The sequence below is a fragment of the Cricetulus griseus genome, chromosome 7, assembly GCF_003668045.3.
Source record: "Cricetulus griseus strain 17A/GY chromosome 7, alternate assembly CriGri-PICRH-1.0, whole genome shotgun sequence".
In the NCBI taxonomy this organism is placed as follows: Eukaryota; Metazoa; Chordata; class Mammalia; order Rodentia; family Cricetidae; genus Cricetulus; species Cricetulus griseus.
This window is the reverse complement of record NC_048600.1, coordinates 81845127-81860996: the sequence shown is the minus strand read 5'-3', so window position 1 is coordinate 81860996 and position 15870 is coordinate 81845127. Positions and strand designations below refer to the sequence as shown.

The window sequence follows — 15870 nt, the reverse complement described above, 5'->3', positions numbered from 1 at the left end:
CTAGCTAATTGCGAAGCTCAGCAATGCTCCAGACGCAAAGGGCAGCGGGCTTTCAAGTCCGAAGCTGTGTCACTGCTTATTGTCTTCCAAGGGACACTGTTACACAGAGGCTTCTTTAACAACTGCCCAAATACCTAAATTAGCCAACCATTGCTTATTTAGACCCAGGCTTACTGCTCTAGAATAATGATGGGTAATCTGCAAGGTAAAAATGAAGACTCAGTCACATGATGGCTACACATTCAATTATGTGATCGGCAAATTAATGTCTGCTTAAAGAAAGTGTTAATCCAAACTGACGTTTGACAATATGCTTCTCTCCTTAATAAGCTGTCTGTGAGAAGGAGAACGGAAGAGAGGCACAGTTGGAGACCCCTGGAAATGAGGGACAGGGCTTCACAAAGCACACAGCAGTGGGGGACTTCGGCTTCAACATCCCTTCACTTACTTGGAACCCGTAGGTTTCTACAACAGCAATGGTGCCATCTCCCTGCCTACATAGAGCAAGGTAACCAACCTGGGAGTCCATTTTCATAACCGTGCAGCTGAGCTTCTAGGGACTTCCCTAATAATATGATGGAGCAGCTTTTATCTAGTATGCGTTTTCCCACTGGTTGGACTTCCCCAGACCATATGCAGGACTTGAACTATGGATACAGTTATACTCCTGTTGGGGTGAACACAATGGCGCTAACCCCAGCCCAACTATGATTTACCAAGGAACTGAAATTCACCTTCTAATCCTCTACCATTCCCTTTCCTTTGTGTTTCTTCATCTGCAATGATTCTATGTTTTCATGGCAATTGGTACCTATTTGCCACATTGATTTCTCACACAAGCCAGTGTCATGTTCTGTGAAATGGGCCACCAGACCTCAGCCATCACTTCTGGAAAGTGCTTATGTACTTTTTAAATACAACTTCTCTGGAAGCTCACTAAATAAAAGCTCTGTGTGCATGCCTGCTTGCATTGATCTTGGCTCTATCCTGAAAAAATATAGGTAAGTTCAGCCAGTGACCTTAAATGTTGCAACCTCAAGAGTTCATTTATTGTTGCTTCAGTTTCTTCTTGGTCTGGTCTCTCTGTCCCCAGATCACCCCACCATTTAACAAAAACTAATATGCAACTACTTTAGATCCTGGTGGATGAACCTTAATACACACAACCAATAGGAGGCAGGCCTCCAAACAAAACCAAAACTACCTTTGCTCCTAACTTACCACGTTCTCTAAAAATTCTCCCACAATCTATTTGCTTTGGTTTAAATCCTGGAGCTAAAATATCCACAGAAGATAAGCTGCTACTCAACACTGATCTTCCAGCTAGAACTAATTTAAAACTGTCTACTAACAAAAAAAAAGGCAGCAGGCAGCACACTGGGTCCTGAAAGGGGACTCTTGGGAGGGTGATTACCAGGGACAGCACATGCAAAGGCTGCCCAAGGAGGCCAGGTCACTGGGAAGTAAAGCCTGTGACAGGTGAGACAGAAGATTCCCACAAATGGCAGCAGCATGGGCCTCCCCTAACCTGATGGTGACACAATGCTTCAGTGATGACACCGTCTTTATAGACATGTCACTGTTTGCAAAGCTTTTACTGGCAATCACCTCATCTGGTCCTAACAATAGTTAAAATGGTAGAACTCAGGTCCAGCTAAAAAAAACAATAAATTTGAACCCCAGATAACTGAAGGACTAGTAAGCTGCCTGGCCCAGCTCTTTAGAATATGTAAAAGTTATAATTTGATATCTAGGGGCTGGAGAGATGGTTCAGTGATTATGATCCTATTCTTCTCTTGCAGAGGACCAGAGTTTGGTTCCTAGTACCCACACTGGGTAACTTAAAACCACCATTAACTTCAGGTCCAGCAAGCTCTGATGTCTCTGGTCTCCAAGGGCACCCGCACTCATGTATGTATATACACAGATACACACAATTAAAATGGTAAAAGGAAAATTTTTAAATAAAATAAAATGGTAAAAATAATTTTTTGTTTGTTTTTTGAGACAGGATTTCTCTTTGTAACAGCCCTGGCCATCCGGAACTCACTTTGTAGACCAGGCTGGCCTCAAATTCACAGAGATCTGCCTGTTTCTGCCTCCCAAGTCCTGGGATTAAAGATGTGTGCCACCACCACCTGGCTACATAAATCTTTTTTTAAAAAAGACTTTATGTCTAAATTTCTCCAACAGATTGACTTTAGACCTGACTACCCCTCCTGCCTCCTGAAAGGTGATACTGTAAAGAGCTGCTGAGTGCGCAGTGTCTGTGCCTAGAAAGCAAACAGAACAATGTATGTTCCATTACTTTACTCTCTGATAGGAGGCAGAAGGTCTAACCTGCTACCCACTAGATACCTCATGGAGCTTCCCCATCCTCACTGCCATCCACACCTCGGTGAGTGCACAGCAGACACCTGTACTTTCCCCTCTTCCTTTCTCTGCCTTTTTTTGGTGAGCCTCTTGGGTGGCTCTGATGTAAAGTGCCACAGTTATGATGGTGGCACATGTGTTTATTCCCAGCACTAGGGAAGACAGAGGAAGGAGTCTAGCCTGGCCTACATAGAGTTCCAGGTTTTCTAGGACTATACAGTCAGACCCTGACTCAGAAAAATAGGGGAGAGGGAGGTACAAAGCAGTAACTTTCAAATCATGCAAGACTTTGTGAAAACAGACACTAATCCACAAGCTGAGAATTGTGATTCTAATGTTAACCTGTGACCAGGGTGCTGCCACTCATGCTCTGGAATAGATTAGAGACACAGGGACACGGAGATGCTGAGACACAGAGATGCAGAAACAAAGAGATACAGATGCAGAGACAAAAAGACACAGAGATGCAGAGACCCCGAGACAAAGACAGAGACACAGAGACATAGAGACAGAGACATGGAGACACTGAAACGAAGAGACACTGAGACACAGAGATGTAGGGATGCAGAGACACCGAGACAAAAACAGACACAGAAACTGCATAAGTAGGACTAGAAGACAGGTAAGATGGAACAAAAATGATAAAACCCAAACCACAAAGGTTCTCATTCTTCAGGCGGCCCCTGGCATCATCAAATGACAGTTAACAGAGAACAATTACTATAGTCTGGTGCTTGAAGCCTCCTACCAAATGGTAAGAATCACTACCCGCCATGACCACGTCCAACATGATTGCATGCGGATCCTCTCTCCCCTTGGCCACCATTCTCCCCATGAAGTACATCTCCCACCAACTGCCTCTATTAACTTCTTTTTGAGAAGGGGTCTCACTCTGCGGACCAGGCTCGCCTACAAATCCCAGGAATGTTCCGTCTCATAAGTGCTGAGACAATGGGAATAAGCAACTACGTTTGGCCTATTGTTTCTCTTCCTCACAGTGAAGCTCTTAATGGAAGAAGCCATTTCTTCTCACCTTGAATTCTTCTGCTTGCCTGTCTTGGCTCCACAATCTGGATCAACGTCCGCATCACTTCACCCCCATGCATGTACTGGACTGAGTACTGCCAGAGAGCTCTAAAGAGCCTCAGTAAGTCTGCCCCACAAGTTTCTGCAGGCATTTTAAAGCCTTGCCCAGGACACCACTCATCATTCCCTAACCCAAGATTTCATTCATCACAAAACCTACATAATTTCACCAAGCTTCATACATTTTATAAATTCTGTCTGACACCTTGGCATATCTGCTCCAGAGAAGTGTGGCACCAACAGGAATAAACTGCTGCTCCCCCTCAAGCTCATCCCAGGACAGTGGTTTTCAAGCCTGACTGTTTATGACAATCACCTGGGACCACTCACCCCAACCTGCCACACTTGGAGTGAAGCCCGAGGTGGGGCCCCGAAGTGTGGCCCTTAGCAAGCTACATCATTCCTAAGAACTAAGCAGAAAGCCGATCCCCATCCTCTCCACAATGGACACCTCAGGTCACTGACAGAGGACAGAGAAGGGGAGTTTCTGTTCTGGGTTCATTTTCTTCTATGATGTTCCCAATCATGAACTTAAGTTCCAAATGCCGGGAGAGGCCAATGCTAAAGATGTAACAATTTCTCCTTCATTGGCCCCAGCAATGGAGGCTAAATTCAGGGCAGCTGTGGGCTATATGCAGTCCCAATCACTGGCTGGCAAAGAACCTGGAGAAGCCAGCCCAGGAACCCCTCCTTCTCTCTGTGACCTCGCCCTTGTCTCACCAGGACACCATTTTCAACAAGCCAACTAAAGTGTAGCAACTTCGGGAGTTTACAACACAGAAAACTCAAAAATTGCAAAAGGAAATTTCTGACTGTATTCTCCATAAGTATGCCCCACCCAATATGAGCTTAAGTTGAACACCCAGGCTTGCTAAATCTGGAAAATTAATGAAAACTAAACTCAGTAGGAAAATGCAGTCAGACACTGTAAACAAGCAGATTTTATACAGAATGGAAACCATGCAGAAAACAGCTGTGGCCACTGCACGGAAGTCCTCAGGCGTCGGGGGCTAGGGCTATTCCTGGAAAAAGAAAGTATCCTACCTGATCAGATCTGGCTCAGCACCCTCATTCTTAAACGATGCCAGGAGCAGGCGCTCTCGGGTGACAAGGTCATCCAGCAGGTTCTGTCTTCGATCCCCCTCCAGTTGTGTTCTGCAGATGGTTGTTAAGGTCCAACAGTGGGTGGCTTAGCTCATTTTCCCTATGACTTTATTAACTCTTCCAGTCACCTGCAGCCACTACAGGCTCCACCCACAACCACCCGGAAGAGGCAGTTTTCTTATCCTGACTTCCATCCTTCAGGTAAGGACTGTACCGCTGCAGATGGATGCATAAACACTGACACAGATCGCTATGTGAGTCCTTTCACTGAAAAGTACATGAGATAAAGCTTCACTTTTTCTTTTTTACAGGGAGCAGTCAACCAGGGACAGGGCGGTCAGTCTGGCTGCAGGAGTTCTCAGGCTTAAGCTACAGGTGTTAGCTCTCAGATGTTTGCATACTCATCAGTACCCTAAGATGGGGCAGGGATAGGCTTGCCTAGTAGGAATGAGGCCTCACTGTCGGATCCTAGCAGTGCATAAATAAACCAAAACACCCTCCCCAAGGAGCCTAGGGCTTGGAAAGAGGAAGGGGTCTCCACCATATATAATAGCTCTGAGGGAGGTTTCAGGAAGGCTGCTTTGATGCAACTGTGTCCTGTAAAAGCTGTTTCTGTCAGCTCATTAGTTAAAAGTATTATGGATCTTTCTGGGAAACTACAAACGAGTTGTACTTGACGAGTTATGCTAGTAAATGTGGCAGATTAGGGGTGTGGAGGGCAGAACCACTGCTCCTTTATTGCTCTCTCTCTCTCTCTCTCTCTCTCTCTCTCTCTCTCTCTCTCTGTGTGTGTGTGTGTGTGTGTGTGTGTGTGTGTGTGTCTTGTGTGGGATGGGGGAAAGAGGTGTTCAAGTTACAGTGTATGTAAAGGTCAGAGGACAACTTTGTGGGGTTGGCTCTCTCCTCCACCAATACATGGATTCCAGGGATCCAACTCATGTCTCCAGGCAAGCATGACAAGTGCTTTATTCACCAAGGTAATCACTGGCCATGATTGTTCTTTATATGTAACTCAAGATTATTTATATCCTTTGGTAGGTTTTTGGCACTGGGACTTGAACCCAGATTTACTGCTGAGCCATATCCTCAGCCCCTAAATCCAAAGTTCCTTTGTGTTTGTCTTTCTGCAACAGAGTTTACTGTGTAGCCCAAGCTACATAGTGAACAGCCAAAGTTTATATGCTAGATTTCTGGAAACAAAATATCAGATGCTGAGTTTCATTTCTGTGTGTTCTCAGAACTGCTTGCCCGTCAAGCCTGGAGTTTGATTTCCCAGCATCTCACAGAAAATTAAGCCTGGCATACCTGTAACTCCAGCACTGGTAGGAAGTGGGAGTGAAGACAGGCAGATCCCAGGAACTCTCTAGCCAGCCAGTCTAGGCAAATTCAAGAACTTGGGGTTCACTGAGAGGCCTCTCTCAAAAGAATAAAGGCCTCCACATCCATGTGTGTGTATATACACACACACAAAAAGAAAAAAAAAAGTAAAAGAAACATGGAAGAAAACTCCATCACAGGTCAGGGTACAGGAAGTTTACAGTTTTGAAAGGATCTCTCTGACCTCTCAGATACAAAAGGAAAACAAGCCATTTCAAATCTGTTGTATCTGGCTTTCATTTTTTTTTTTTTAAACCAAATGGCTCTGTTTCATCAGATCTGAAGGGCTGGCAATATGAATCAGGGCTGGCCACTGATACCAATGCTAGCAACAATAGTAAACACGAGAGACGGCTGCTTCTGATTACAGATTCTCTTCTTAAAAAAAAAAAAAAAAAAAAAAAAAAAAAGGTGGGGATCACAAAGGGCTAGCAAGATGGTTCAACAGGGAAGGGTGCTTACTACCAAGCCTGAGGACCTGAGTTTGATTCCTGGTACCCATATGGAAGAAGAAGAGGACTGACTCCTTCAAGGCCTCTAAGTGCCACATATGCACCATGCACACCATGGTATGAGTGTGCCCACACAGACATATAACACATACACGAATAAATAAATGGAATAAAAAAATCTAAAGGGGTTACAAAAGATTTTGTTCAGGCCCCAAGTTTCTGAGAACTTGACAAAACCAAGGATTAGAATCACTATTGCCTCAGAGGGAAATGCACGACTCAGGGATCTACAAGTTCTGCTGTTAATTTTGTACAGAAAAGTGCTGGCTAGCTAATAGGAACAGTAAACAAATCCAGGCCAAAAAAAAAAAAAAAAATCTCCTTCAGTAACATAGTTATTAGAAAAATCATAAATCTTCCAACCTAAGTCTTTGAGCCATAGTCATTCTACATTTTAAAAAATAATAATAATAAATGAATTCTCTCAACATTCCGGCATGCCACACTTCCCTGGGTCAAATCACTACCGTTACTTTTCCATTTTCCGCTGACGGCAGTGGCAGTCACCAAGTACCCCATCTTGGAAATCATGAAGTAGCAACTGTCACTAAGAAACAAAAACCTCAAATATTCCTCTTCTTTAATAAAAAGGCTAATATTAACCTTTCAATCGGTGCCAATGAAGAACAAGTATCTATGTCTTTCAAATTATTGATAAGCTGCCAATAAAGCAGAAAGCTTTTATTCAATTTAAACAAAGTTCCTTGTGTGACAGGGCAGGGAGAACACAGACGCTGGGACAAGAATTATAAAGAACAAGACAAAATGGAAATTCTAAATTGTGGGGCTATTGGTTATGCTCCTATATCAGCTAGCCTTGCCTACATGCTCTGCTCAACTACCCTGTCAACCTTTCATTTTGTAGACGGTTTAGTACCCAACCACCCAAGCAAACATACACTGGACATAAGCTGAACAAAAATCCAGTGCTAAAATTATGCACAAACTCAAATGGTTCTGGAACTTAAACATTAAAAGAGAAAATTTTATAAGCATTATTAGAATACATAGAACATTTTAATAATCTTGAGTGAGAAAAAATCTTTTCAGGAAAGAATGAAAATGTACAGATATTGAAGAAAAACCTAGAAGCTGTGACTACATGAAGAGTGTGTGTGCGTGGGGGAGGGGGAATGTATACCTGCATGAACAGTTCATGGGCACAAGGAAACCAGAAGTCTGCATTGGGTGCCTTCCTCCATTGCATTCCACTTTGTTTTTGAGACAGGGCCTCTCGCTGAACTCAGAGCTCGCTGACTGACTAAAAAGGGCCAGGTTTTTACTCAAGGATTGGGGGACCGAACTCAAGTCCCCAAGCTTGCACAGCAAGCACTTTATCCACTGAGCCATCTCCCCGGTCCAATTATATAAAAGTTGAAGTCTCTGCAAAATAAAATTACTCATGACAATAAGTAGACAAGGGACATAATACAATAAAGAAAGGGGGCACCAAACCCTCTTGTGGAAAGGCAGCTGCATGTGAGTAAAAGAAACACAAACTCTAAGACCTACCTTGACCTACCAGATTAGGAAACAGACAAGAGGTCTGCAAAGGACCCAGGCACCTAGCACTTGCCTACATTCCTGAAGGAAATGTAAACAAGGTTAACCAACTGCCAGGCTGCCTTCTACAAACCTAAAGACACATTCCCAACAGATCCACTCATAAATGCAAATTCATGGACTTGAGAGCACAGAAGTTCACTGCAAAATTATTTAGACAAATGCTGGAAGTGCCCTAAATATCCACCAGTAAGGAACTAAGGCATCTATGCAATGATTTCGTGCTGAGAAAGGGAAGCTGCCATGGAGTGATACTGCTGGTAACTGATAATTCTAGGTGCTTCCAAGGGCACATGGAAATTATTTTACATGGAATAAGCTCCAAAATGCACAGTACTCAACCAAAATGGAGGGACAGGAGAAGCAGCAGCAAGCTAACCAGGGCTCGTGAAGACCAGGCAGAAGGGTGAGTGTATGAGTGTGTGAGAGTGTCAGATATGTATTTGCACAAAAAAATCTTACAGAGGCCTGAAAAAAAAAAAAGTCCCTAAGGAAAGAGAACTGGCAACTCAAGATGTAAGGAGGAGGACTGGATGACATTTTGAATTGTTACTGGCTTTTTCTTTTATCTGTGTGCATGTGCACGACCATGGCATATGTAGTAAAAAGAAACAAAAGATCCAGGAACACATTACAACGTAGTCCCATTACTACTTGAAGAATTTCATATTCATTTTTAATTAAATATATATATATGAATATATATATACATGTGTATGTATGTATGTATGTATGTATGTATGTATGCATGCATGTATGTATGTATGCATTTCCTACAAGTCTGGGATGAGAAACTCCAACCATTCACATTGTTTGTGTTGAAGAATGAGATGGGTCAGGATGGCATTATGGGAGACAAAAGAGTTCTTAGAAAAAAATGTATTAGTAGAAAATATTTTTAAAGATTTATTTATTTTATACATATGGTTCTCTATCTGCATATACACCTGCATGCTAGAACAAGGACCAGATCCCATTATAGACAGCTGCAAGTCACCATGTGGTTACTGGGAATTGAACTCAGGACCTCTGGAAGAGCTGCCAATGATCTTAACCACCGAGCCATCTCTCCAGCCCCCAGAAAATGTTTTTATAATAATAACAACAACAAAACCTCTAAAGGTATATCCTGAAATATAACAGACACAAGTTACAGATTTAAAGTAATGCTCAGAATGCGCCATGGAGACCAATGTGGAAGACAGCATGAGCTGGTGACTGGATCTGCAAAGCAGTAGTGACGCTACAGGAATCATACGGATCCCCTAGGCCAGTTCACATTGTTACCGTAACTGGAAAATGAGAGCCACACAAACGATCTAAGCTAAAGCCCATCTCTTTCTGCTCTATGCCAGGGCTTCCTCCTCTGTACTTTCTGGACCCTAAACATCCCAGGCTTTCTCCACCCCAGGGTTGTAGGCACTGCTCACTGCCTCTTACCACAGCATACAATCCTATTGAAAGCAATGCACCTGGTACAGCAGGAGCATCCCTAACCCCAAATCCAAACTCTTCTCAAGTGCTCTGAAATTCGTTGACTTTTGACCACTTCATCATGATACCACAGGTGGAAAATTTCATAGCATGAAACTTTGCTTCATACACAAATTTGTTTTTAAATAGTCTACAAAATTAAATCTAGGCTACATGTAAAATAAACATGTTTTATGCTTACACTTGAGTTACCTTCCAAGATGTCTCATCATGTACATATAAATATTCCTAGAACTGAAATATTTCCAGTCCCATGTATTTTTGACAAGGAACACAGCCTAGTATGCCAATTCAGAATATCCCTAGAGACTTCCACTAAATCTTGGAAAACTACACAATCAGCCACTCTGCCTCTTTGTATTTCATTTTAACATACTGAAACAACAGATCCCCAAGGAGATAGATGGAGGAGAGGTAGGAGACTAGATAACTGTACCATCTATGATCGACACTGCATATATGTGGGCACGCATGTGGCAGCTGGGTAGAGTGAGGGAGTGTACACAAGCTGTGTCTGAGGCTAAGAAAGGTAAATAGAACAGAGGACACAGTTGGGGCAAGGCACCTCCTCTCCCGCTAACTTGGTGAATAACAAGCAAAGCCAGAGGACAGACAAACAGGAGGAAGTTAACTACCATAGTGCTTAGCCACTGGCAAGGCTGAGTTTTCATGTAATCTGACCAACTCGTGGAAATGTATAGTCTGATCTCATATGACCAGTTCTGACTACGTGTGTGCCTAAGTCCAGCTTCTCCACTGCCCCGGCCAGAGCACTGTGCCTACTGGTATCCTTTGAGGAGTACAACAAACACAGAAAAAGCTGTTAGAAAGTATTTTCATAAGATATTTTTTTGCAAAGGTATTTTCATAGGACTTATCTTTTGGCAACCACTAGTATTGATTTAGTCTTGGGGCTGGCAGGATGGCTTCGTGGGTACAAGTGCCTGCTATGGAGCCTCATGCTTAATCTACGCTTAATCACCAAGGTCCTCACAGTAGAAGGAAAGACCTCCATACATACGCACACAAGATAAAAATGTAATTTAAAAAACATAGGAATTTAGTTTTTATCTTGTGAGTTCAGCTCCACTAGAAAGAAGCCTGCAGTTCTTCCTCTACACTGAACAGGGACACTTTGAGGAGGCAGCTTAGAAGTGGAGGGGCCAAGAGATTTTTGTGGCTCACTGTAAAAAACAAACAAACCGTTTTCAGATTTAGTTTATGTGCATGACCGTTTTTGCCAGCATGTATGTGCATGCATCACATGTGTACCTGGTGCCCTTATAGGTCAGAAGAAGGCGCTGGATCTCCTGGAATTGGATCTACCACATGGGTGCTGGGAACACACCCAGGTCCTCTGCAAGAGCAGCCAGTGCTCTAACCACTGAGCCTTTCTCTAGCTCCTCACTTTGTTTTTTTAAATTAACTGACTCAGGCACTGGGAGGCTGGACTGGCCTGATTAATGTTGATGAGTAGCTTGTTTTCTCCCATTTACTTATTTGTGTATGTGTTGTAGAAGACCAGTGTGGAAGTCAGAGGATGACCTGTGGGAGCCAGTTCTCTTCTTCCACCATACTGGCCCCAGGGATCAAGCTCAGGCCATCAGGCTTGGTGGCAAGTGCCCTTATTTGCTGAGCCACTTCAACAGCCCTGATGACTGTCTCAGTGATGGAAGGGGTTAATTCCACGAGGTGCTTTCAAAATTCTTCAACTTCCCAAAGCAGGATTAGGCCTACCTCTGAGGTAATGAAATTCAAACCTGTGGAGGCTGAACTGCTCTCTGGCCTCAAGGGGCCCCAAGACAGTGTTGATCCCTCAACACCAAGGTGCCAGACTTCCAAGTCAGGGACATGGGAGAGCAGCTACCAGTTACACATTTGGCAATGTATGGACTGGATGTTCAAAGAAAAATTTCCACAACAAACTACCTACCACTGTGGAGAAAAATGACAAGATTTTAATGCCAAAACCTACAAAGAGATCTATCTAATGAGACGATAAATGGTAAAATTTCCCCAGACACAAGCACCATGTTCTTATTTTTCCCACGTTCCCAAATGCCACTGAAAACTGTCAGGAAGACTATGTCGGGGAACTTCAGCTCCACTGCAGGCCCAGCGATGCTTCCAGAATCCCCACACACCTCCCCACTCCCATAGTCATCGGGCTTATCACACAGTGATCATCACACCCACCCACCTATCTTTTTCCCTAAAACAGAGTTGTATAGGCCTTCTCCTAAGGCACCAGAATACCTTTTGGTACTGAATACTTTTGTAAAGAGGCTGCTTTCACTCTCCTAAAATAAAAAACAGTAAAGGCTGGGTCTGGAGAGATGGCTCAGCAGTTAAGAGCACTTACTGCTCTAGCAGAGAAGCTGAGTTCAGTTCCCAGGACCCATGTCAGGCAGCCCTCATGGGCACTAGCATACACTCACACAGACACATTTTAAAAAGGTAAAGGTGCTGGTTGTGAGAAGCTAGCAAAGCACAAGCTGCATGAAAAGCCAGCTGACACTATTTTTAGTACTACATGAAATTTCACACAAAGCCTCCCACAGTACAAGCTATTCTTGCAACCTGGTAAGGCAACTTTATAAAAGAAGAGCTGGAAATAGAAGTGAATGTTTTGCTGTGCATGGTGGCTCACATCTGTAATTCCAGCACTTATGAGGCTGAGAAGTAGAGGGATTGCCTATAGTTTAAAGCTAGCCTGAGCTACATTGTTAGTTTTAGGCCTGCCTGGGCTATGGGTGAGACCCTATCTCAAAAGACACTAATTAACTATTTTAGAAATGTATCGAGCAGAACTGTGCACCCTGGCTGCAGGACTTAATTGATCATCACAAGCTAATGGAGTCAAAGCACACAGCTTTCCTTTTGAAAAAACAAAACAACAAAACCACTTTCCGGAAAGAAGGTGACATCTCAAGCCTGTACACATAAATCTAGCTGTCCAGAAAATAACTTTGAGAGGACTTATCTTTCTGGTATCTCCTAGTAGTTTCTGAAAAACTTCACAAATACAGTAAGACAAAAACATGTTTAGTAAAATACCATCAATCCTCAATTATGCAGCACATTCAGGAAACAGGCTGCTCAAATATTCACATTTCAGAAGTCACCCTGTGCCAAGTGTGGTGGTGTGCACCCTTAGTCTCAACACTCAGGAGGCAGAGGTAGGCAGACCTCTGCGGGTTCCGGGCCAGCATGATCTACATGGCAAACCCAGCTACAGTCTCAAAATACAAAAGTCACCAGTATCAATCGTTTCTTAGTACAGTATTGAAAGTCACCCTCTCTAGGCTGGGGAGATGGCTACATGGTTAAAAACATTTGGTGCTCTTGTAAGGGACACAAGTTCAGGTCTCTGTACACACAATGGACAGCTCCCAGGCATCTGTGACTCCAGCTCTAGGGGGTCCAACACCCTTTCCCACTTCCTCAGGCACTGTCCACACATATACACACAAACACAAATAAATAATTTTAAAGAGCCATTCTATCGGTGGTTTGTGGCCATATTTTTTTAAACTAAGGATCATAATATCATAAGATGTAACTAATATGCCAGAGTGAACAGAACACTGTTTTACCCTTTGTGATTAAGAAGGCTCTGTGGATCTATCTGTTTGACAGTGATGTGAAGTTAATAGACACACCGGGGTACAGGTGACTGACTATGTTATTTCTACTAAAGAAAAATTCAGCTTCAAACAACAGACTTGGGGCCAGATAGTCATGTGTTTGAATGTGACTCTTGTATCCCCAGCTGTGGGGTCCTGCAAAAGTTACTGATATATCCAGAATTCCTTTCTATACTATAAAATTCCCTGCTGGAATGTTGGGATCTCTCCACCTGTATCCGTGACACCTGGTGCCAAGGTTGACCTGGACAAGTTACCTTTTCTATAAAGAAGAAAAGAAATTGCCAAGACCAAGCATATGAAGTGATTAAACTGAAGTGCTTCCATCTGAAAGAGCTTAAATCTGGAGGAAGACTTGAATTATTAAAAATGTTTAAGAGGAAGGACACTGGAGAAATGGAAGACTAAAAGATGTTGCTGGGTCTGGAGACGTAGAGCCTGGGCTTAGCATGTCCAGAGCTCTAGGCTCAATCCCAAACCAGCTATCAAACACAAAGGTTGTTAATACTACTGAAGTCACCACTACCTTTATCAGTCTAGCAAAAGAAGGCTTCTCTGAAAACAGGTTTAAGAGTGCCCCCATGTGGTGGAGGATCTGAATATCACCTTCTCTACCGGCAAAGTTCAACCATTAGGGGAAAAAAGATTGTTTGTAAAAAGCTTTTATATCCAGTGGCTGATGGAAACAGGGACAGACATCCACAAATATACACTGAGCTGAAATCTGGAATTTAGTTGAAGAGAGGGAGGAATGAAGAGCGAAGGAGTGTGTTCCAGGTTGGAGAAACCCACAGGAACAGGTGGCCTGAACAAGGGAGAGCACATCGACCCCAGATGCTGTCTGGGAGACCAGTACAAGACTGATCCAGACCCCTGAACATGGATGTCAATAAGGAGGCCTCTGCACTCCAGAGAGCCTCTGATAGTGGACTAGTATTTTTCCCTGGTGTAAGAAGGGACTTTGAGAGCCCATCCCACGTGAAGGGATACACTCTGGCCCTGGACACATGGGGAAGGGCCCAGGCCCAGCACAGGAAGATTTGGCAGACTTTGCAGAGCCCCCCCCCTTGAGGGCCCTACCCTGCCTGGGGAGTGGTGGGTGGATGGGATAGGGGGTAGGTTGGGGGTGGGGGAGGAGGGAGGGGAGAGGGAGAGGGAGAAGGGGCTTACATGTGAAACAAGCTTGTTCCCTAACTTGAACTAATAAATAAATAAATAAATAAATAAATAAATAAATAAATAAAAGCTTTTATAATCCAATTAGTTTTTTATTTCCCTAGGAAGTATCAAATTATCAATATTGGTGTTCCTATAAATTTTGGATGTTTTAAATGAGACAGTGTATTTGGTGCATAGTACTTAATATGGTACTGAGAAGTCACTCTGAGATAGCACAAAACCAAAAATGTCCATTATAACAGATGGTCAGACTGAAAGTGCTTAGGAAAATCAAGCTAAATATTACACACTTAGTACCCTCTGTCTACTGTCTAGCAGGGGCTATTAACAGAAAACAAAGTTCTTGAGTTATATATATCTCTTGTTCTACCGGTCGCGCGTGTGTGTGTGTGTGTGTGTGTGTGTGTGTGTGTGTGTGTGTGTGTATGTTTCTAAAACTGTGTATATCTGCTAAAGTGTGATATATATATATATATATATTCAATTATAATTATCTTAATGGAAATTAGCAAATAGGTACTAACAGCCCATGAGATAGTATTTAGCTGCCTTTCTAAGGCATGTGTTATTGGTTACACTAAAATGAGTTCAAGTACCTTAAGCACATGTGCAAACTTCCCAGCACTGACTTCTGAAAGAAGAAAAACTAGCCCTGCCCATTGGAAACCACTCAGGGCTATGATTAAGACCTGTTGACTTGGGTAAAATAAAAGCTCTTTATGTAACAGACTAATGGGGCAGTAACAAATGACACCATGTGGAGGGTAAAATTACATACCAGAATATTCCAATTGTGTTTGAAAGAAGGCCCCCATTGTTTACTAAAATTAAACTTTTATTTGAAACCTCAGCAGATTAATAATTAAACATTTGGAAGACCATGCACCTAAGTCATGCCAACCTTCCTGCTAACATAAAAGGGTTCATTTGGAAGAAAATGTATTTTTGAAACACCTTCAATTGTTTTGTCAAAAAAGCTGTAGCCAGAATATATGATTTCCTCTGACACAAAAAAATCAGATTTTTGGCATGAATTACAGACAATTTAAAGAAATACAACTGTGGGGTCAGTTTCCAACTCAGTATAAACTATGTTTAAACAATTAGTTTAGGTAACAGAACCATTATGAATTTCTTTTAAAAATAAGTTTGTTTTGAAATGTGGGGGGCTAGGGTAGGGTGGCTCATTATGTAGCTCAGGTTAGCCTCAAACTCACTATGTAGCCCAGGCTGGCCTGTAATGCTCTATTTTGCTTCAGTCTCTTCAGTGCTGGGATCACAGATGTGTACGACCACACACAGCACAAAACCTGCATGAATACTGGACAACTCACCAGAGGCTAAGGTGGCCCGGCCTGCTTTAACCAAGTCCCAATACACTCTTTACCCAAAAAGCTCCCCAAGTAGAGGCACTTATCTGTGTCCCTGAAAAAGGCAGACAAGCCATATCTCAGTAGTCTACAGTGGATTTTTAAAAAACAAAACAGACAGGTAGCTTCTACTGTTATTGGTCAGAAAGCAGGTTACTACATATC

The 15870-nt window shown here is 42.9% G+C and overlaps 1 protein-coding gene across 1 annotated transcript in view; it reads right to left on the bottom strand.

Moving 5' to 3' along the window:
- The window catches only part of Stx8 (syntaxin 8), a 243616-nt gene that overhangs the window by 214646 nt on the left and 13100 nt on the right, over window positions 1-15870 (bottom strand). Inside the window, exon 4 of the mRNA XM_027427108.2 lies at window positions 4504-4614. Within this exon, the coding sequence (XP_027282909.1) occupies window positions 4504-4614 (111 nt within the window). The remainder of the gene's footprint in view (window positions 1-4503; window positions 4615-15870) is intronic.